The sequence below is a fragment of the Hydra vulgaris genome, chromosome 15 (genome assembly GCF_038396675.1).
Source record: "Hydra vulgaris chromosome 15, alternate assembly HydraT2T_AEP".
In the NCBI taxonomy this organism is placed as follows: Eukaryota; Metazoa; Cnidaria; class Hydrozoa; order Anthoathecata; family Hydridae; genus Hydra; species Hydra vulgaris.
This window is the reverse complement of record NC_088934.1, coordinates 22,930,001-22,955,000: the sequence shown is the minus strand read 5'-3', so window position 1 is coordinate 22,955,000 and position 25,000 is coordinate 22,930,001. Positions and strand designations below refer to the sequence as shown.

General features: G+C 26.3%; 1 protein-coding gene across 4 annotated transcripts in view; it reads right to left on the bottom strand.

Annotated features, from left to right (window-relative positions):
• The window catches only part of LOC136092298 (uncharacterized), a 52,673-nt gene that overhangs the window by 22,086 nt on the left and 5,587 nt on the right, over positions 1 to 25,000 (bottom strand). For all 4 annotated transcript variants that reach the window (XM_065820194.1, XM_065820196.1, XM_065820195.1 and 1 more), the window contains exons 6-16: positions 24,124 to 24,179; positions 18,643 to 18,837; positions 18,515 to 18,558; positions 6,936 to 7,058; positions 6,724 to 6,827; positions 5,154 to 5,217; positions 4,907 to 4,997; positions 4,563 to 4,608; positions 4,176 to 4,311; positions 3,683 to 3,895; positions 2,253 to 2,375 (exon numbers count right to left, since the gene is read on the bottom strand). In XM_065820194.1, coding sequence (XP_065676266.1) covers positions 2,253 to 2,375; positions 3,683 to 3,895; positions 4,176 to 4,311; positions 4,563 to 4,608; positions 4,907 to 4,997; positions 5,154 to 5,217; positions 6,724 to 6,827; positions 6,936 to 7,058; positions 18,515 to 18,558; positions 18,643 to 18,837; positions 24,124 to 24,179 — 1,195 coding nt within the window. The remainder of the gene's footprint in view (positions 1 to 2,252; positions 2,376 to 3,682; positions 3,896 to 4,175; positions 4,312 to 4,562; positions 4,609 to 4,906; positions 4,998 to 5,153; positions 5,218 to 6,723; positions 6,828 to 6,935; positions 7,059 to 18,514; positions 18,559 to 18,642; positions 18,838 to 24,123; positions 24,180 to 25,000) is intronic.

The following is a 25,000-nucleotide window of genomic DNA, read 5'->3' as shown; positions in this document are numbered from 1 at the left end:
TCTTTAGTCATAGTGAAGCATATATATATATATATATATATATATATATATATATATATATATATATATATATATATATATATATATATATATATATATATATATATATATATATATATATGTAAATGATTTGCTTAATAAATAACTTTTTTCTTTCTGATTCTATTTAACATCGCCATTTACAAATATTTAGGTTATTCAGGTCCCTCATTTCTTCTTGGATATTGGTTTTAAGTTTTTGGATGGCTATCAACATATTGGCATATAATTTGCGCTTTAGATAGCCCCAAGGAAAAAATTCAAGAACCTTTAAATCCTGCAAACCAGGTGTTTATTTAAAATAAGAAAAACACGATGTTACTCATTTATCTAATATTTTGTGCAAGAGAGCCATATTTTGACAAGCTGTGACTATCTTGTTGGAACCACAATTCTAGATTTTTCTCTACTTAGGGTTGTAATTTTTTTTTTAATTATTTCTGATATTAAATGCAATTCACAAAAACTGCAACTTGTTTACCATTTTCAAAAAACATGGTCTAATAATCCTTTCTGGAGTTATTCCGCATCATACAATGCACCTAAGTGGGTGCATTTGATCTTCAACAATAACTCTTGGATTTTGGATCACCATAAACTTCAATTTTACTTAATAACTATTGACTGAGGTAAAAATCTCATCACTCACCACATCAAAGAAATTTCTTTGATGTGATGAGTGATGAAGAATTAAAGTGAAAAATAACTTTAATAACAGAAGTCAGGGTAATTTGGATGACAGACAACAAATTAACCAGTTTCTCTGGGATAAAAAGAAGGGTGCAACATTGGATTCAAGAAATTAATTAAAGGAAAAATCTTTTGAGAACAGTTTTGCATTATCTGTAGAATATGTAGTAAGATCAGATCCACATATTAGAGGTAAAAGGTTAGACTTACCTTTGTTAATGACAGGGTTAAAGATTTTCTAGAACCTAACCTTCTGAGATAAAAAAAATAAGATTTAGTAATCTGAGAACAATCAACCTTGGAACCTCTGAGAACAATCAACCTTGAGACCAGACTTTTATACATCAGTTTCTTGCTATGATAAAAACATGTTTGTTCTCTAGAGTGTTGTTCTTGATTATTAGAATTAGAAATAGTTTAAAGTCGAGGAGACTAAAAAATCCAAATTTTAGCTAAGACAACGAAAATATTTTTGCCTTATTTCTTTGGGAAGAAATAAAGTTTTGATCTAATAAAATAAAATGCTTTTTTTCCAAACTGCAGTTTAACTCTTGGTATCTCCACTAAAAAGTTGTTATTTCACATGTTTTGTTGATTTTTTGTAATGTAATATGATAATGTAAAATGTAATATAACTGTTATAACTGCTACACAATTTTTTTCAATACATTTGCGAACAAACATGGATAGAATTTTTTTCAATGCAATTGCATACAGGCATGGATAGAAATCAATTTGGTGGTAGAGATGATTTTTTATGTCGAACATTTTTAGTTATTATAGTCATGTTTTTGAAAGCGACCTTGGACACAATCATAGATAGTGAGACTGGGACACTATCATAGACAGAGACCTTGGACAAAATCATAGACAATGAGATATTGACACAATCATAGAGAGTGCATGGTAACTTAAGGAATAAGCTATGCAAGTGCCTTGTTCTGCTAATCAACTTAATCTTGTAAGAAAGGGTCCTTATGTGACCTCAACAATGCACATCAAAAGCATTAACAAAGATGCTATGTATGCGTAACATGGCACTGTTGATACTCTGATATTTTACAGCTTTTGATAATATTGAGAGCTACTAAACAAAACCCATGACTCTGAAAGCTATCAAACTAAAATCCATGAGTAAATTCAGCATTCATCAACCAAGACAGGAAACAATGTAACAGGTTTACATCTACATCAGCTTATTAGATGAAGAAATAGTGTGAGGTTGATAAACCAGATCAAAGCTTAAAAAAATCTGGTACAATATTATTTTAGAAAATTGTTATGTAAGTTAAATAAAAAAATATCAAATGTTCAACACTCATGTTTGGAGGTTTAGCTATCCTATGTGCTAAAAACCATAAAAAAAAGATATTACTAACCCCCCCCCCCCCCCCCCCCCCCCTCAAAAAAAAGACTACTTTTCTTTATATAAGTTTTATCACTGTGTTGTTATTTATGACAATAAAAGTAATAGTCATTAAAAAATAGCCAAAAATAATAAATGTTTTTAATATATAATATACCTCATTTTTTATATAAACTTTAAACTCAGTAAAAGAAGTACCAAGTAGTCTTGCTATCCCCTTATAAATATCAAGGCCAAGACATAAAGATGGAAACTTCAACACCAGAATATAACACAATATCTAAAAAGAACTATCTGTATATAGATAGGGGTTATCCATAAATTGTCATGCTTTACGTTGGGGAGGGGGATTAGTGTTTTGTGACAACTCATATGAAACTTGTGGGGGAAACAGTTGAAAACGGCTGCATGAGGTAATATATGGACAACCCCATATATATTTTTAGATATAACTTTTTTTTTTTAAATTGTTGTATTTGAATTTAAATCAATATAAAATTCATCATGAACAAGCAAATATTTTGCGTGCAATATTCTCCATCATATTTCTCCATTTTATAGTGCATTTATATAACGTTTATATATGATGTCCTGTGTAAAAATTATTTCAAAATATTTAATGGTTCTTTTTTATTAACCTATTTCCTTTTTTAGTAGAAGTGCGACGCTTAGTGCGCCACAGCATGCAGCGCCATCATTTATATGTATTATTACTTTTATTCATTTATATGTAATAAATACGTTTTCACATTTCGGCTATGCATCATGTAAGAAAATTAAACTGCAGTGTTTTCTAGTAATAATCTTTTTTGAGTTTTAAATACTAAAACTTTAAACAAAAAAAAATTCATTTCCAATTTTTTGTACAAAAAAAGATAATATTTTTTAGCAAATGTTTTTACTATATTTTATTTTCTACTTTTAATTCTTTATTATTATTATTTTTTTGTGTATATATATATATATATATTTTTTATACATTTTGCTGTTTAAGAAAAATAATCAACATACATATATAAAAGAAAGAAAAAAATACGTCTGTAAAACAAGTAGACAGTAAAATCTTGTCAATAAGCACTGTTTTTGTATATACAATATATGTAACTTTTTCAATGATCTTTATAAAATAAAGAATTAGATAGACACTCAAATAAGGCTCAAAGAAGATGAACATGATAACAGTATTAGAGATTTTAGAAATTAACAAAACTAAGTTTAAGTTGATAAAAAGAAAAAGAATTAAAATTTTATTTAACTTTGCTTTTAGATCAAAATGCGTCAGTTAAATTAAAACTTGGTCCAAGTTAAATTAAGTTTAAGTTACCTTTAATTTTAGATTATAATAACCATTACTTAAATGGTTAAATGTCAAATTATTACTTTGTTAAGAGTAAGTTTTTATTCTTTTTTTAATGTTAAATCAACTCTTAGTTAGAGGTAACTAACTTTTTAAATAGGGGCTTAACCCATGGTTAAAGGTAACCTAATTAAAGAGCTAGATTTTTAATTAAAGACTTCATATTAAAAGTAGCTAACAATATAAAAACAACTTTTAAAGAATTATTAACAATAAAAAAGTTTACTTACTGAAAACTTTGAATAAAAATGAACATATAATTGGGTAGCACATTTACTTTTTGATCCTAATTTTAGATTACTTGTACAAGTTAATTGATTACTACAAGAATAGCTTAAATTGTTACTAGAAGTTTCATCTTTTAACATATTGTATGTGTTTGTTTGAAATACATACACTTCACCATCTGCTACCATGAGTTCAAACAACAAAAGACTGTCATTCTACAAGTAACAAACAATACAAGGTTAAAACTCTACAAAAATAAAACAATACAAGGCTGTCATTCTGTAAATAACTAAAAAAATTAAGGTCATCACTCTACTAATAACAAACAATATAAGGCTACCATTCTACAAACAAACAATATAAGACTAACATTCTACAATTAACAGACAAAACAAAAAAGACTTCAAAAAATGAAGCTTCTCTATTTATAAAGCAATTGAGTCAGAAATAATCATATAATGAATCATAAAATTTTGAAAAAAAAAACAACAACACCAGAATATGAGGCTGTCTTTCTTCATCAATTAGACATACTACTAAAGATTCTAGTGATAAATGTACAACATGCATAAACATAATCTTTTCTTTGAGACTTCCTACTGTAGACCAATTATTTATAGTAAAGCTAAATCTAAAAAAAAATCTATTTTAGTCAGTTTTCAAGAATATTTATAAGAAAATAAACTTTTAAAACATTAAACAAAAATGTAGTATAAATAAATCTTGATAACAACAAAATGTTCTTCTTAAAATTTTTGAAATAAACTTTAATTTGTTGTTTTAAGCATGGTTGCTACTTAACCATGGTTGCTACTTAGTAACTTCAAAAACTTTTAAAGAGCTTCAAAAAGTAAATTTTTCTAAAACTTAAAAAATCCAAACCTTGTGCTAAGTATATTTGTTCTTGTTCCTCCAATAACTTTGACAACTACAAGTATTTTAATATTTCTCTATATCTAGCAATACTTTTTAAATATTTAAACAAATTTCTCTAAACTATATCTAGCAATACTTTTTAAATATTTAAACAAATTTCTCTAAACTATATCTAGCAATACTTTTTAAATGTTTCATTTTATTTTAAAAAAATGAAAAACTCCTAAAGAAATATTTACTTACGTAGTATAAATACAAATAAATATAATACAAATATGAGATCTGGTACAAAGCTAACTATAGAGCATTAGATTTTACAGAAATAGCAAAATATTTAAAAAACAAATTACATAAAAGCTTTTCTTCTAAATCTTCCAAAGAAATAGTAACAGTTGTAAATGCTTCATTCACAATCATTATGTGACCACACTCACATTGCATCTAAAAGGAAAGCTGACATATTTCAATTTACTTTCTTTTTTTTTTTACTATTGTTTATTTCTCATTTGGGTTAATGAGTTATTGTATTGTTATAAACAAAACAAAAATAATAATTCTTATTTTTATTTTTGTACTTCTTACAAATAATACAAATACCTTCTTTTTAAGATAACCACGAAACAAATGACTGACAGCAGTATGATTTTGCTTGATAATAAACCTAAACACAAAATTTACAGAATGGTAAAAAATTTATCGTGCAAATATATCAAAACATGATTACAAATATAAGCATTAATAAATGTCGGTTGTTGTTTTTATTATTATTATAATTATTGTAGTTGATGTTATTTTTGTTGTTATTATTATTGTTGGTATTACTATTACAAAAACTAAAAACTAAATATTAATGGTAAGAAAAAGAATGTTCTGGCAAATAAAAATTGGTAAGAAAAAGAATGTTCTGGCAAATAAAAAGCAGTGCAATAGTAATACATTAGATTTTGTAGAAGATATTTCAAAATTAATGCAAAATATCCTATAACTCTCAATTCTGGGCCATTTAGAGGATTAATTTATAGGATATATTTTGTTCATTTCAAAGCCTCCTATTATTTATACCATTTCATAGCTTGCTTGCCATAATAACTTGAAGCCAAATCACAGATCCATTATCATGTCATTGAATGGGAGTTTAAAGATGTTTTTATAAACACACTACATAAACTACTACAAACATAAACTTGACCACTAATTGTAAACTCACAAATACAAAGAGCTGATTTTACAAGGACTAGAAATAGTTTGTCAAAACAAGGCTTTTTTAGCTAACCTTTCATGTTTTGTGCATTTAGGTTTTTTATATCTACTTCTTTATATTTGAAAATAGAATAGACAGGCATTAAAATTTATTGATAATAATTTGTTGTCTAAGCATATGCATTTGCAACTCTTTTGTTCTTAAAGTGTAGATTTTGTTATTAAAGTGTAACTTTTGTTATTAAAGTTTAGATTTTGTTATTAAAGTGTAGCTTTTCTTATTAAAGTATAGCTTTTGTTATTAAAGTGTAGATTTTGTTGTTAAAGTGTACTTTTTGTTATTAAAGTGAAGATTTTGTTATTAAAGTGTAGCTTTTATTATTAAAGTGTAGATTTTGTTATTAAAGTGTAGATTTTGTTGTTAAAGTGTACTTTTTGTTATTAAAGTGTAGATTTTGTCATTAAAGTGTACTTTTTGTTATTAAAGTGTAGCTTTTGTTATTAAAGTGTAACTTTTGTTATTAAAGTGTAGATTTTGTTATTAAAGTGTAGCTTTTGCTAGGATTTTACCAACTTTTGTGCATTATTTTTCTGTTTTCTTTTGTCATTTTTAAAGCTTATTTTAATTTAAATATGGAAATTAAAACATTTTCTTTGAAATTACAACTTGTTGTTAATAAAATACAAACATTTATTAATAAAAACTATAGATTGAACTGACATTTATTATTTTACATTTATTTTGTTTACACACTTTAAGTACAACTGTACCAAAAGTTAAGTGCATTAAAATTTAAGAATAGCTTAAAAAATTTACAAAAAATAATCATAAATCATGTGTAAAAAATATCTTGAAATTAAAACCAATATACTGCATGCAACTTTGACAACTAAATAAAAAATCAGTAACAATTTTTATAATTGCAAATAATAAAAACAATAAAAAAAAATCTAAAATAAAAAAAACCTGCATTGTTCATAACAAGTCTTCTTTAAATATTTATGTATTTTACAGTCTACTAACTCTTCATGAAGAAGCTCCAACATACTTATTAGTATTGATGATGGACACTTTTCACAAACACACAAATATAATATTTAATATTTAAAAAACTAAGATATATGTAAATAATTTTACAAAATTAAAAAAAATTAAAAATTAAAAAAAAAGATTCTTACTTCATCATGCAAAGAAGCAGTAAGTTCATTCACTTGAAATCTAATTTTAAAATACTTCATAACATCATCTCTTTTTTTGACCAAATTATAAGCTTCCAAAAAGAACAAAATTGTGGGGAATTGCTAGCAAAAAAAGTGTTTTTTGTTTATTCTATTGTGATTGAACATTTATAACTTTATTTTAATGTGTTTTTATATTTGTGTGTGTGTGTGTGTATATATATATAATATATATATATATATATATATATATATATATATATATATATATATATATATATATATATATATATATATATATATATATATATATATATATATATATATATATATATATATATATAGATTGAACATTTATAACTTTATTTTAATGTGTTTTTATATTTGTGTGTGTGTATATATATATATATGTATATATATATATATATATATATATATATATATATATATATATATATATATATATATATCTGGGGCTATTGTAGATTGTTTTTTGACAGTGTCTATCGTATTTGGGTGCTGCTCAAATTAAAATTTGAGGACCATTTTTTTTTTTTAAATGTTTTTTATGGTAAAATTTTGTTTTTTTTGCTAAAAAATGTTGATTTTCTGTCAAACTTCTCTGGGACAGGGGGTTACCGCCGCCCAAATTTTTTTCCTGAAAAAGGCCCTGTAAATATATATATATATATATATATATATATATATATATATATATATATATATATATATATATATATATATATATATATATATATATATATATATATATAAAACTCCTAACTGATTGTCAGAAAGTTTTTCCATATTTTGTTGAACAGAATTTTTTATTTTTTAAATTGATAGATTGCCTGCCCCAACCAAACCCTCAGTCGATTTAGCAGCACTCTGTTGCAAGTCAGGCTATAAGATAGTTAATGTAGCAGCACTCCATTGCGAGTCAGGCTATTTGTCAGTCGATGTAGTAGCACTCTGTTGCGAGTCAGGCTATTTGTCAGTCAATGTAGCAGCACTCTGTTGCGAGTCAGGCCATAAGAAAGTCAATGTAGCAACACTCCGCACATGGTTTACAGTAAAAAAAATAAAAATAAAAAACATTTTATTGAAAAAAATAAAAATAAAAACATTGTTTATATTGTTAAAAACATTCAGAATGTTTTTAAAAACATTCAGAATGTTTTTAAAAACATTCAGAATGTTTTTAAAAACATTCTGGTCAATTAAACTTGCATTTTTACGGGTTTTTAAAAAAATGATTAATTTGTAATTAAATTAATGGTTTTAACTTTCTGACAACACGGAAATGTTGGACGAAAGTCAAAAGTAATTAAAAGTGACATATTTGTTGGCAAAAGAATCGTTTTTTACCTTAACGTACTCCCAAATACAAAAATTTATATATATATATATATATATATATATATATATATATATATATATATATATATATACACACACATATAAGTTTAATTGCACTTACGAATCTTAAACTCAAGACATTTTAAAGATAAAAAAATTAGCCAATACAGACAAATTAATGCCAAGATAAGTTTAACTATTTTATGAGGTAAGATATTTTAATAAATACATCAACACTTATTTAGAAGTGCAATGAAAATATGCCTTTCATAATAATAACATCAAATAGTATAATGAAGAAAATTTATTTATTGTAAAAGATAGTAATGTGTCATGCAATATCAAGTCTTTAAAAGTATTCATGAATGTTCTATGAAAAGTAATAAACATTTCTTTTGTATCAAACTTTCTTAGCGCTTGCTCTCAGACTAAAATAATTTGTCTATAAAGATGTTTGTGCTAAAATAAAATATTTAAATTTTTAAGCTCAGTTTCTTTTTTTTTAATTTCAATCATCAAAATGACATAAAGGAAGAAGTTAAGTGTAGAAAAAAAGAGTGGAAAATAATAGTTTAAAAAAATACAGAAACTATTTCTCAAGAATAGAAAAGAAGCCATACTTTGCTAAAGATCATAACAAGTTTTTAAAAATGTTATTGCATATGCTGTATGAAAAAAAGTAATGATTTAAGATGCATTCAAACCAAATGCAGTAAACCAGGTCCAAAACCAGGAAAAAATTATGAAAATCTTATCAAGAGATTTTTTTGGAAAAACTACTAAATTGTTATGTTAAATTAAAATGTTATGTTCTAATTGCAGAAAAATATAGTGAGTTTAGAAAAAACTGATTCAAAAAGATTTTTATTCACCGCTCGACCTAAGTACGAAGGTAAAGTTGAGTTTTATAAAAACATAAACCAATAAAAACCAATTATGTTTTTCATTATTATTGTTCTGCTTATAAAAAATATTGTGATCATAATCACAGTAATTTGAATCTTTCAACAACCAATAATAATCTTGTTTTTTGCAGAAGTTGATTTCAACAAATAGGAAAAGGTATTAAACATCCTTGCACTAAGTAAGCAAAGTAATTTGATGCATATTGTACAATCCACCTCACCTGTAACTAAAGGAAAAGTTTCATCAACCACAATCAACAATTTAGTAACCCATGATGCAAAAATAACATTGAACACTTTTGGTCCTAAGAAGCTTGTTGATTCTATTAGTAGTAGTTGAGCTGAAAACATCTAACTTTTCACACTTAAAACTGAAACAACTTCATACAAGTTATAGATTAAAAATTATAATTTACCTTAAAAAAAAAACATTTTGTTTATAATTATTCATTATTGTTTTTAACATTGTATCAAATTTACTAGTGACAATAAGATATCAGAAATTGCCCAATTTATATGAGTAACCAGAGGAAAGAAATCTGTTGAGTCTTGTTTTTCTAAAAAGTTAACAAAAGAAAACAAAAATCTATTGTCTTTGTTTGATGCTGAGCTTATGCTATTTAAGTCTAAACAGGATACTGGAGATAATAAAAAAGTGGTATAACTACATATGTACATATATAGTGTTTTACTTTAACTAGAGATTTTAGCTTCTTAAAAAGCTCTAAAAAAGTAATATATTATAATAAAATTTTATTCTATGCTACATTATAATTTTATATTTTGATTAATTTGAAAGTTGATACTTTAAATTAAATCATCATCCTCAGACTTTAAGTTGTTTTTGTTATTATTTTATGTATTGAAAGAACTATTCTTGGTGTAATACGCAATAATGTTGATGAGTTTGTTGCAACAGTTTTACAATCTCTTACAGTTTTATAATCTCTTGATCCAGAGAATGTTGATGTTAAGATTGGGGTAGATGGAGGACAAAGCTATCTTAAGGCTACTTTATCAATTACATTAAAACCAGAGCTAGAGGCATATTCAAGTGAAAAGAAAAGAGTGAGATATTCTGATGAGTATGTATGTAAAGATTTCAAGTATACTAGTGTTCACAAAACTTTAGTTTTGACAGTATTACCCTCTATTGATAAAACTTATGCAAACATAAAAATGTTGTTGGATAAATTAAAGCTTAATTCTTTCAATTGCTCTTTTTCAGAAGATCTAAAGGTTTTCCTCCTGATGGTTGGAAAGCAGTCAGTAGCTTCGAAGCATCCTTGTCCATTTTGTGAAACAGAATCACCAAATATGCTGAGATCTGAGTCATACTCTCTAACTTCTTTATGTGAGTGGTATAACAAATTGATGGCTGCTGGAGGAAACATTGCAAAAGCTAAAAAATTTAGCAATGTAGTAAATCCTTCTTTATTGACTGGAAATGAAACGAAGAAGATCTTGGAAAGTTTTATTATAACAGGCTTAGATATTTTGCTAGACATAGTAGACAAATTTCTCAAAATAATTGAAAAAAACCTGTTTGAGGACACTAATCAAGAATTTCATTTTGTAAATAGTTATCTATCTAAAATTAATCTTGCCAGAGTACCTTATCAAGGTAAACACAGGTTAGAAGGAAATGGATCCAACGAGTTTCTAAAAAAACTTAATTGCTTTCAAATTTATCTGAATGAGCACAATATTATTGGTGGAAAATATGAAACCTTTGAAAGACTTAAGCAATGTTGTTCATGGGTATTTTGGGAAAACATTAAATCTAAACTACTCTAATTATATTAAAAGATTTTCACAAAGTTTCAGAGATCTTGGTTCAAACATTCTTCTGAAAGTTCATATAGTGGAGCATCATGTTGAAGAGTTTATTATGAAAGGAGGAAAATTTGGTAAGTGCATATTTAGAAAAATAACTGATAACTTTTTAAATTTCTACATACAAAAGTAATAATATTAAATATTTTGAATTAAGACTTAGAGTATTGGACTGAGCAAAATTGTAACCAGTCCATTAAGATTTCAGTTTTGGGAAATATGAAAGGTAGGACAACACAATGCCAATTTTAATAAAGTCTTGCAAAGAGCTGTCTGTGTATACAACACAAGGCATTTATAGCTAAAGGGTTACATATATATAAAAAAGTATTTACTTTTTAGGGTAAGTCAGAGGGGCATTAACCTCTAGTTAAAATAAGTCTTATAGCTTAGATTTCTCAAAAAGCTACCAAAAAATGATTTTACTTTTGATAGTTTTGAAATTTGCACTACTTTTATAATCAAAAAAAAAAAAATTTCATGGGATATGATAGGTCACCTTCAGGGTACCAGTGTTTATATGGTTTTATATTATTAGGTCACTTTCAGGGTACCCATGTTTATATGGTTTGGGAATTTCCAATATAAGTATTGCACAAAAGACTTCTGATTTAAATGTCACAAAAAATTATTTCTTCCTGGTTTTTGGTATTCCGGAGCTCCAAAAACATAAAGAATCTTATGGACAACCTTTTTAAAAAAAATATGACTTTAATGTTAAAGGAAAAATCATTTTTTAAACCTAGACTCCTTTATGCATGATGTTGGCAAGAACTCCAGGACTCCAAGAGACCAGGAAAAAAGAGAAATTTAAAGCCAGAGTATTGTGTGCAACAAACAATTATCTCTGATATGCCAACAAAATTGTTTCAAAATCGCAAATGATCTGGAAGTCTTTGTTCCATCACAAGAAAAGAAGACCTTTACGTTTTGTTTTCAACATTGACAAACAGCACCAGAAATTGTCAATGAACACCATGTAATGAAAATCAGAGCTACAGCAGTTAAATGAACTTTAACCATTGTGTAGCATAAATAAAGCCATGTCTGACCAAATTTCATAAACAGAAACAATATAATTGGCCCAAAACATAAAAATTGTCATCAGTGCCATTTTGCAAGGGTTTGATTTCACCCCTTACCATAATATATTTTCAGTTTTTCAATCTGGCGTATATATTTATAAAATAAATATAGCAAAAAAGACTTTAATTGTTAAAATAAAATTTAAGGTTTTTTCTAGCAAGTCTTTTCTTTTTTTTTGCCTCCACACCAGTACTAGAGCAGCACAACAGCACAGAAGCAGCAGGACTGCCATATTAAATTTTTTTTGATTAAGTTTCAGAGCATAACAAAATATTTTACTGCAACTCTTTCCTGCCATTAACTTGGATGTAATAGCTCCCATGGGTATGTAATAGTGGATGTAATAGTTCTGCATCAAACATGCATGAATGAGCATTAATAAGCTGCTTATTATATTATAATATGATTTTTATATATTTTAAGGTTATGACTTAATTTATTGTAAAATAATTAATTTCCTGCATCATAAATCAAAGAACTTTTGCTCAAAAGTAATGAAAATCATATTCTATATTAAACAACTTAATAGAAACTTATTTGTGAGCGTTTGATATGGAACTCACGCTAAATATTACACCCAAGTTAATGGCAAGAAAGATTTGCAGGACTTTTTTTTATAAGAAAGTGTGAATGAAGGTGTATGCAAATATCTAACTTATGCAAATTTCAAATTATGTAATGTTAAAAATTATATCAAGTTTTGCAGTTTTTTTTTTACTTGAAAATAGTGTTGCAGCAATTTTCTGCTGTAAAAATTGCATAAACAAATTTTTAAAATTTTATTTATAGCACATAAATATATAATAAATATATTATATATATATTATATATATATATATTATATATATATATATATATATATATATATATATATATATATATATATATATATATATATATATATATATATATATATATATATATATATATATACACACACACATATAAATATATATAAATTATATATTTATTTTCCATTTTATAAAGTTATATTGTTTTTTATTTATTAAATTGTATTAAAATTAATTAGATGAGTATGCTTTAGTGGCAGAAGTGGTTAGCTGATTGCGATTTCGAAGTACAAGATGGGGGTTCAAATCCTGTTGCTTCCATCTTTAATTTTTTTTTAATCTTTTCTAATTTTGCAAAATACAAAATAAAATATTTTTAAAGTTCTATTGATATTATATAGGGGAGAGTGGTGTACCTTGGAAGTGAGTGTACCTTGGAGGCATGTTAATTGTGCTGCTATCTTAAGGGATGAATTCAAATTGAAATTTTAGTTGCATGTATTGGCCTCTTAAGGCTCATAATAAGTTGTTTTACCACGGCTTAACACATTTGTTGTTGCAATAAAAATAAAAGTATGTTTCTGGTACCAAAAAGTAATTTTTTTTGAGCGCATTCTTTTTTTTCTACAACTGTAGGTATAAACTTTGTTTTAAAACTGATTATCAAAAATTGTAAAACATGTTTTCAGCTGCATTTATGCATGCTTGAAACTGTTTAACTCCTAACGTATAAACATATGGTAGCGGTTTTGTAAAAACTGTGGTAGCGGTGTACCTTGGAGGTAGCTAATGTTGTGTACCTTGGTGGTACCGTCAAGGTACAAACTTGCATGATTGTGTAAACACTATTATAAGTAATATTTGTTATGAAAGTATTTTTTTAATGTAATATATTGTTATAGTTTATTATGATATTTTTTTTGTTTATTAAGTATTTCTTTAGTATAATATGTGTGTATTTCTTTGTTAAATTGTAATTATTTTTTTTTAATTGTTATTTTCTCTTTGATAATTTTCTTGAATTGTCAAAGAGATTATAAAACTGTGTATGAGTTGGACAAATTAGACATGGTCTTTTAGTTGCCACATCCCTCTATTACAGGAGGTTCAGCATGACAAAACTCTATAAAAACTCATTTGGCATTAACTTTGATTACCTGAATGTAGAGTAGACAAATGTTAAATCAAAGTGAAATACTTATTATCACTAAACTTTAATGTAGATGTTTGTTATTACTCTTTTTTTAATCAACATTATTTCTTTTGTAAGTTTTTAATACTTTAAGTGTAAATTAGTTTAAGTTTATAATAATATACAATTTCAACATAAGTATCAATTAATATATAGCTTATATAAATCTAACTAGATAGATTAATATTATCTCTGATGTGAAGTCCAATTACCCTATGAGTAAACATTATATCAAATTTTTACCATGTTGAGTACTTAATAATCTGTTAAAACAATAATACCTTCAAGGTACAAAATACATACCTCCAAGGTACCCCACTGGTGGTGTACCTTGGCTGTAATGCAAGCTTTTTTTTACACTTAAAAAAAGGGATGAAAAAATTTAATAAAAATCCTAGAGTAACTAATATCATAAAGTTAATGAAAATATATGATTACAGAAAACATTATAAGTATTTTTTTAATATTTGTAAAAGTTTGAAAATATCTCCGAGGTACACCACTCTCCCCTACATAACATAGAATAAACATAACACAACAATAAAGATAATATATACTATAACAAACGAAAGGGAGAGAATATTCTAAAAAGCTTAAAAATTCTATAAACATCAAAACTGCAGCAGAACTTCTTTGTTATGATAGAGTATTTATACTATAATAAAATATATAAATAAATAATTATAATACTTATATTGTAAAAGAAATTATTTCCTGGGTCATAAATTGAACTTTTGCTCAAAAGTAATGAAAATGGGTTTTATTCTGATTAACTTTCAAAAAATGTCACCCACAACACAAAATTTTTAAAATGGTATGTAAGCAGTATTTGCAGTCAGTAGCAGTGTTCTTTGCCACTTCTACAAACTTTCTAGGATGGTTATCAAGCCTTTGACACAAACAGCTTGTGCATGTCTTATATACTAATTTGGAAAGCTTAAACTTAATGAAAAGCATCCTTTAGAACCAAAGGTACACAAAATAAATCTTAAAGATAGCATAACTTTTGAGCCTTAAGAATTGGTCAATAACCATTTCACACCCTCTAATAAATTACATAAAATTTTTAATCAAAATACAATTAAAGTTAACTAAAGTTGTGCAAAAAATATGGAAAGAATTATAAAAGGGCACAATAATGCTTTGTTAAACAAAAAAGAAATCCTAAATGAAAATAGCAACAGAAAATTGTAATTGTAAACAAAAAAAAAATCCTTAAAGCAGCACCTGCATATAACAATATTTCCCAAAAATGCATACTATGCCTACAAGAAAAATTTGAAATAATTCCACATGCGAACCAAGAATGTTTATTAACAAAAAATGGGAACTGATTTCTAAATGTAGGCACAAAAATAAATTTCTCCAAAAAAACTATAAAAATAAGTGAGCTCAAATAATAATTACATTAAGTCCCCTCTCCCTCCTCCTTTCAAAAAATATTTTTTAAAAAAAGCATAAGAAATCGATTCTAAAGAATTCTTTTTATAATAGTGTCAGCATATTCCACCAATGTGTGAAAATTTACAGTAGTTAAAACATTTACAAATTCCTGTAATTTAATTTTTGATATATATTCAAGTTTTATTAATTTGATCAATTATTTCTGATGAGTCTTTATTGATGAAACACCATGTTAAATAAAAAATTTTTGTTAAGTGATTTTCTACCAATTTATTATTGCTCTGTTCTTTGAACATTGAGCCCTCTATTTTGTAGAATACATTTTAAAATTGTTTATATATATATATATATATATATATATATATATATATATATATATATATATATATATATATATATATATATATATATATATATATGTATATATATATATATATATATATATATAAGGGTGATTCAGAATGAGAGAACTTTTAAAACAAAAATGTATCTTGTTAAATTTGGTGCAAATATGTAAAGTAGGTTTTAAAGTATACTGGGCTTTTTCTGACAACTCTTGACCCTCTCTCAAGGCTCATTTTTGTAAAAAAAATATTAATATTTTTGTCAAAAGTTACTGATTTCAGTGGTTTAATATAAACAAAGTTGGATGAATTAAAAAAAAAAAGGACCTAGACTACAAATATTACATATATTTTGCATTTAAAATCATACATACTTTTGTTTTGGTTTTTTTACTGAGCATTTTTTTATTCAAATTATCCATAAATTCACAAAATTGGTGAGTTTGTTGTGATACAAAGAAAGCATTTGGAGTATACAAATACATTTTTTCTAATATATCAGGACCATTAAACCGCCTTCAAAGTGAAGGGGGGGGGGGGGCATTTTTAAATTTTATATATAAAAAGAAAGTCCTCAAGAAATAAAAGCAGGGCCATGCCCCTTCCCCCCCTCCTCTGTGTTGACAGCCATGTGTAATAAAAATATTTTTTGGTTGATAATATTGTAAATTGCTTGTTACTTCAATTAGTAATGTATTTGCCTCTCCCCTCATCCTTATCTACCCCGGGTACTTCCTCATTTTTTTACTAATTAAAAATTAATTCAAGTTTTTACGCCAAAATCAATTTTTAAGTTACTCATGCCAATTATGATAAAAACTAGGTTTTCTATTTACCTTACAAAAAAGCCTACAAAAAAAAAAAAAGTTTTCTAATCACTTTTGAATTTCTTGAAATTAATAATGTTATTTAAACCTATTTCCATATTCCTTTTTGTCATCTTGCTGGAGCTTTTTTCAGGTTTTTTCATGGTATAACAAACTTTGTCTATGGTTACCAATCTCATTTGTTTTTCTTCTTCACTAATGTATCTATGGATAAGCATCATGCATATATTTCTTTTTGCATGATCGTTTACTATAATAAAAGTTTTTGCTTAGGCTAATAACTGGTTGTAATATGATTGTGTGCCAGAAAGATGGTGGAAGTGACAACCAATCGCGTATTCTCTCTTCTGTAAACCAATTTATTTAAATAAAGTAGGAAAACTCATTAACTAACACCACCAAATATGGTGGATTAATAGCCTCTGTGCTATCTAGGTTGATTATCTTTTTGATATCCACTTTCGGCTTATTTTCAATTTTGTAATCAGATGCCTTTAAAGATGGCATTTTGTAAGATAAAATTGATTTGGCAATTAGTGTTTTATCTTTATCAGGAACGTTATAATCAAGAAGCGAAAGAGGTATCAAAGTTTAAAGTACTAAGTACCAAGAGTGTTTTAATATTGAGTCAATGACTTTATTTACAACTTCTTTTACTTGGCAAACATCTTTATACAGAGTCATTTGATGTAGAGCTGTAATATCAATTTATGGGGCATTAATAGGATTGTAGCTTTGCAAGTACCATGGAGCATAAAAACAACAAATAAACTCCACAAGTTGTTCTACTTGAGTTTTTACGTCTTCCTCTTTTATCAAAAAATCTAGTTGTTTAAATAGCAGATGTAACTTTATATAATAAAGAAGCTAAGAGCTAAAAGCTTTGTATAGTATTTCTTTGAGCTAAGAAATCTTGCATGATGAACTGCACCTGGTTTTTTTATTTTAACAATTCCTGATTTCTATAAATAAATAATTACAAGCTCTGCTAGTTCTTTTCTGTCTTCCCTAGCAATATTTTGTATTTTTTGCAGTATTCGAGTGCATCTGTTGCTGCTTTTTCGACTACAATACCAGCCTTTAATGACCAATCAAACCTTAATATGTTTTCAGGAATGAAACTCTGGATTGTCAAACTTATTTCTTAATCTTTTAAAAAAAAGATTTTCTGGTCCTATCTTTTCTTCATGAGTAACATGTTTCTGAAAATGACTTATTCTAAGCTCTGTAACATGGTGCCTGCAAGCAAGCTGGAATTTTATTTACCTAAATCATAATTTGATTTACCTAAATCATAATTTGACTGCAAGCAAGCTGAAATTTATTTACCTAAATCATAAGTAATTCTACTGACAGTCCCTTTCGTTATGCCAGTATTTGTAGCTGTTGTGTCAAAGCACAATCCACCAACATTTGATTTAATACATTATTTTTATTTCTATGCAAAACATACCTGAAACAGCAGGCGTAGATCTATCGATAATATGAAAAATCTTTTTAGAAGATCTCAAACTGTCATTGCGAAAAATCTTGTGTTTCTGATAACTCATATCAATATTTGTTCAGTGACTTAAATTTTTATTTTGAATTTTAAAGTTCAAAATCAAAAATGTAAATTTTAAATTTTAAATCAATGTAGTGACTTCATATTAATCGTTATTTATTTAAAAATAAATTCATACGAAACTTTAGTAAAAGAACATGAAGTGTTTTGGGAAATGGCAGGGATGGAGGGAGATGGAAAAATGTCAAGGAAACAATAAAAAATTTTAATAACCATTTATCGAGATAAATGATTAATTTCTTAATAAAAAACTTTTTAAAAATAAAAAAACCTCTTGAATGTCTTTTCTTTTATTTAGCATCTCCCTATTGATATCTAAATAATATTTTTGATTTTAATTTGCACTCCTTAACAAAAAGAAAAAAAATTAAATAAATTGACTTATTTCAAATAAGAAACCTTTTAAAAACCTTCGAAATCTTTTAATGTTCAGCAAGCAATAAATTAAACTTTTGAAAGCAGGTGGAGTAAAAACCTCATCTTTATTTTCAGAAACAAGCAGTAAAGCATCTTTATCTTTGCTAAATGCATTTTGCTGTGTTAAGCAGTTATCTGCTGAAGCAATACCCAATGAATGTCCAACCACAGAGAGTTCTAAAATATATATTTTTTAAATTATGAGTATATATATACATACATACACACACACACACACACACATATATATATATATATATATATATATATATATATATATATATATATATATATATATATATATGCATTTGGAATTAGGATCTAAAAGTGTTTTTTTATTTTTTTTTAAATATGACTTTTGTTTTATAGTTTTTTTGCCAACTTCTAACAGTTTGAGGTCGGCAAGTTATTGCCACCTCATTTTTCCTAATTCTGAGGGCAAATTATTATTAGACAAATTCAAAGATGAAAAATTATTTCTATTATCTTTTATTTTTTATGCACAAGTAATATCTATGTTTACTTTATAAATAAGCTTTAAAAAAGGTTACCAACATGTTATAATGATAAATAGATATCATATACAGATATAAAAGAATGAATATATATATATATATATATATATATATATATATATATATATATATATATATATATATATGTATATATATATATATATATATATATATATATATGTAAATTATGTTAGTGTATTTTACAAATAGAGTGCTCAATGTTCTTAAAGAACAGAGCAATAATTAATTAGTAAAAAACACTTATCTAACTTTTATCTTCTACTCGGAGTTTCACCATCGCTGGATCATCAGGAAGAGTCTTCCTGATGATCCAGCGATGGTGAAACTCCGAGTAGAAGATAAAAGTTAGATAAGTGTTTTTTACTAATTATATATATATATATATATATATATATATATATATATATATATATATATATATATATATATATATATATATATATATATATATATATATATTGCTCAAAGTGAGGCGGGATGCGGTGGGATGCCATCGCATCAAATTTTTATAAAGTATAATCCATCTTGCCACCTTTTTTATAAATCTCTATATATAACAATGATTTGGCGGGATGGTATTTTTAGTTTATTGAATACCGTCCTATTACTTTTTTTCCTCTACTTTGAGCACTGTATATACAGTGGGTGCAAAAAGTATCCAACACAAAGGAAAAACTTTATTTAATTAAAGACCATTCAACAAAATAACATAAACACTATTCTTATGTAATTTTACATGGGAAATACAAATATCATATCAAAACAACAATATCATTAAATGTTGACTTGATAATTGCAATTTTGTAAAAGTTAAGGTTCAAAAAGTATCCAACAAATCGTAAAAAAAGAATTTGATTCGCCAATAATTTGTCATCTGTTATGTTCGAGGGAATATTCTAGAATCAAAAAATGTTGGAATATTCTAGAATGCAAAAAAATGTCATAGAATCTTTCTAACTGCAGTCATTCATTACCTGACATCTTCATTGAAAGGTGGCCTAAATTTTACGCTCTTCAGCAATGTCTAAAACTACAGAATTGTCTGAATCAACTAGAAAATCAATTATTCAGCTGCACAGAGATGGTTTGGGATATAGAAAAATTTCATCTGTGTTAAATATCTCAATTTCGACAGTTGGTGATACTGTTCGGAGGTGGAAATTTTTCCATCTTTCAACTAGTCTGCCTCGTTCAGGGTGTCTTACAAAAATATCTGACCGTACAGCTAGGAATTTAGTTCAAAAAGTACAGAATAATCCTTGACTGACTTGCTCTGAACTACAAAAGGACTTGCAATCATCTGGGACAAATGTTTGCAAGAATACAATTAGGACAGTTCTTCTCTTGAAAGAGAGGATTCCACTCTCAGTCACCAAGAAAAAATCCTTGAAGGAAATTCACGTAAAGAAACGCAGGAACCTTGCTGAAGAGCACTTGAGTAAACCTTCAAGCTTTTAGGATAAAATATTATGGTCAGATGAGACGAAAATAGAGTTGTTTGGTTGGAACTGTGTCAGTCGTGTTTGGAGACAGAAGAACTCTGCATTTCACCTGAAGAATACGGTCCCAACAGTGAAGTTTGGAGGTGGCAACATAATGTTTTGGGGTTGCTTCTCTTCTGCAGGCCCTGGGGAATTGGAAATCATAGAAGGAAGGATGAACTCTGAAATGTATTGGACATTCTTGAGAGATGTCTCGTGAAGTCAGCCGATAAATTGAACCTTCCTCGAGGTTGGATATTCCAACAAGACAATGGCCCTAAGCAAACGGCTAGGGCAACTTGTGCATGGTTTCAGGAGAGAGAAATTGACTTATTGAAATGGCCAAGTCAATCACCTGACCTCAATCCAATTGAAAATCTGTGGTGGGAATTGAAATTGAGGGTACAGGAGAGAGATTTAAAAAATCTTATCCAATTGAAAGAAATATGCAAGGAAGAGTGGGCTAAAATTCCTATTAGCATATGTGCTAATCTTGTGAACAAGTATTCCAATCGTTTAGAAGCAGTTTTGGCTGCTAAAGGTCACATGACGAAGTATTGAGTAAATTTTTTACAATGTGTTGGATACTTTTTGAACCTTAACTTTTACAAAATTGCAATTATCAAGTCAACATTTAATGATATTGTTGTTTTGATATGATATCTGTATTTCCCATGTAAAATTACATTAGAAAAGAGTTTGTTTATGTTATTTTGTTGAATGGTCTTTAATTGAATAAAGTTTTTCCTTTGTGTCGGATACTTTTTGCACCCACTGTATATATATATATATATATATATATATATATATATATATATATATATATATATATATATATATATATATATATATATATATATTTATATATATATATATATATATATATATATATATATATATATATATATATATATATATTTATATATATTTGTATATATATATATATATATATATATATATATATATATATATATATATATATATATTTATATCCACTGCGTCTATTTCTACTTAAGTCTAGTATAGTGAACATAAGTCAGCAAATGCTTACTAGTTTTGCTTATCTTTATAGCTTTTTCAGAAAAAGAAAAAATTAAAAATAATGAAAGAAAAGATTGCTGCCCATATAAAATCCTCAGTTGATGTATCAGCACTCCTTTGCAGCAGCTGGCTATGTGTTAGTTGATGTATGTACTAAAGCTGACACATTTTTAGTATTATATACATATATAGGCCTCAGCAGGAGTAAATGAGTGCATGAGCAGTGAAATACTTATCAAAAACTTTTGCTGGCTTTTTCGATATTTAGATAAATAAGCTAATGTATTTTGATTGATCTAATGAAGAAGATAAAATGATTATGATAATTAAGTTTTAGTTTTGTTACATTGTTACTTTTATCGTGTCATAAACAAATCAGAGAAACAATCATCATCAACGTTTTTTTGATAGTTTAAGTAGCGCAACATTTTCTAGAAAAACTGCTAAAAAGAACGTTGCATTTGGCCAAATTTTGAAAACTCTATTTTACTATATATTTAGGTCACTTTTTTATTAAAATGAATGATTATTTTATAAATATTATTTTGTTTTGCATTTCTTCCTATTTTTATATATAAACATTCATTTGTTATTCTTTTCCTTTGTGAAACTTTTTTTTCTAATTAAAAAAGTTTAAAAATCTCACTGAAATAGCTCCAAGCTAGAAGTGAGTAATTTAAAAAAAAAGGCTTTTTAATTAAAACTTGAATAAATGAGCAAACTTAAAAATTTTGCTAAAAGTTTAAGTTTTTTAATTTGTTAAAACAACTTATGAATTTATAAGTAGAGCAAATGCAGTGGTACCAGCCAACAAAAATTGCGTAATCTTTTATTATTCAGCAACAGCTCAATTTCCGCATATAAAAATTTGGAATTTAGAACAAAGTTCCGGTCAAAATTCGTTTAATCTGCTTCAGTTTATGATGTGCTAAAACTTTTTTCTTTAAATATTTTTATCATCGTGAGAAGCCATACAAAAATATATCTTAGTCACATCTCTGAAATTAGGCTTTACAGACTTTTGGAAAATTTTAAATAGTGTAATTAGATTGGTTATGTCTTGTTATATACTATTACTATCAACTTGGTTCATAACAACTTATAGTTATATTGTTTGTTAAATAATGTTTGTTGCTCATGGTTATATTTTTTTTATCCAAAATGCTTATTTTCTCAATGGTAGATTTTAGAATAAATTTAGAATAAACTTCAGGCTTCACTTCTTGTTTTGTGTAATCATTTGTTCGCCGTCTCTCTAATCATCTGTCTATTAATTAATGTTTTACTTATTTCTTTTTTTTAAATTTGAACAAATGCTTTATGCTTGCGTTAACTCTATTCAAGGTTATTAATTGAGTTGGAGAATTTGTGCTTGGGTGAACCAACTTCATAACATTTCAGTGAATGAAAAAGTCCAGCCTCAGACATCATACAGAATAATATCTTTATAGAGCTAATCTACAAGTCATAAAAAAAAATCATAACAAGTCAACAAATATTAAAAAAAAAACAGTATCATCTTAAAACAACAGCATCATTGTAAACATAATGTATCCAATATTGATAAATATTGATTCAATATTTATCAATATTGATAATATTGAATCATTTTTTAATTACCTATTAACAACAGTAAGCCAATGTTTGAGAACCCTTAAAGAGTTTTCTACAATAACTATATAATCCATAAATGCTTGAACCTCTTTTATAATTTTGACAACTGGATATTCCTTTGTTGCTCTGATATTTTGTAATTCTGGTATAATACCATTAGTAGTAATGTAATGAAAATCTAATAACTTAGAAATTTTACTTCACCTGTGCTGAAGGTTCATTTCAGTATGCTCAGTTTTAAACAAGCATACTGAAATGTACATTTGTATATAATTTGAAGTGCTTCTTGAATGTTTTTGATTATACTATAATATCATCTAAATACAACACATTATTCTTAAATAGGTGTTCATAAAGCAAATAGTTTATCATTTGCTGAAATGTGGAAGACACATTTGACAGACTAGAAGAAAATTTTAAACTGGTACAAGATAATTAGCCGCCTCTGATGTCCATTAAGCTATCCAAGGAGGAAATATAATTTGCTCCATAAAACAAAGAATAATGAATCCAGTGCTTTACTTTGAGGTTTAGCCAAGCAGTAAGCTCTTCACTGGTTCTTGCAAAAACAACATTTGTTTTTTCTTTTTCTAAATTTAATTACTTTTAATACAAGTTGTTGAAAAAAGACAAAATTCTCTTCAAGGTTTTCAAACATTTAATTTGTTGTACTTATTTTTATAGCAAAAAAAGTGAATTTTAAACTAAGCTTTTAACTAAGAAAACTTTTTATTTATATTGGCTTAAGAATTAAAAAAAAATTTAATTCTTAAATGTTGATGTTTACTTACCATCACATTCTGCATGTGCAATGATATTCGATTTGCCATCGTCATCAAGATCAACACTGTTAAACAAACAAACTTTTATTAATTAACTTCTTTAAAAACTTATACAAAACTAAATCTAGTTAAAAATATTATATTAGCTAATTAACCATTGAGTTGTATTTTATTATTTTAGCATTTAATATATATATATATATATATATATATATATATATATATATATATATATATATATATATATATATATATATATATATATATATATATATGAAAAGAAATATATGTCAATTTAGATTTAGCAGCCATATCTATCAATAGAACTTTAGCTGTCATGCACCAGCACACCAAAACTTTTTTAACCTGTTTTGAGAACTCATCTAGCTACTCATTCTAGTTACTCAATCAAATTAAAAGCAATAAAAATAATTTAAATAAAATTAAACATTTTAAGGGTTTTTATTGCTTTTAATTTGATTGCTGTAGTTTCCAATTAGTTATGTTTATAATAATTTTAGTAGAACATTAAAAACTCTCTTGTTAAAATAAATTGTTTGTTTTTTTAAAATGACATTGCATATATATATACAATATAGATAGATACAAAAGTTTGGAGTAACCCAGTTTCTACAACAGTTTCTGCCACAGGCAAATTGGCGGATATAAAAAATGCAAATAGAAAACATTACTTAATTGGTGTATGCTAGTCTAATAATGAGCCTCATTTCAGTGCTTTGTTTGTACACTATCCGTAAACTACAAATAAAAAAGATTAAAAAGAAAAGCAAAAAAGCTTAATTTATATCTTAAAACATTTTATAACCTTTTCAACCCTTTTTATTTCATTTTCAAGTTAATTTTAAAAACAGATCAATATAATTTC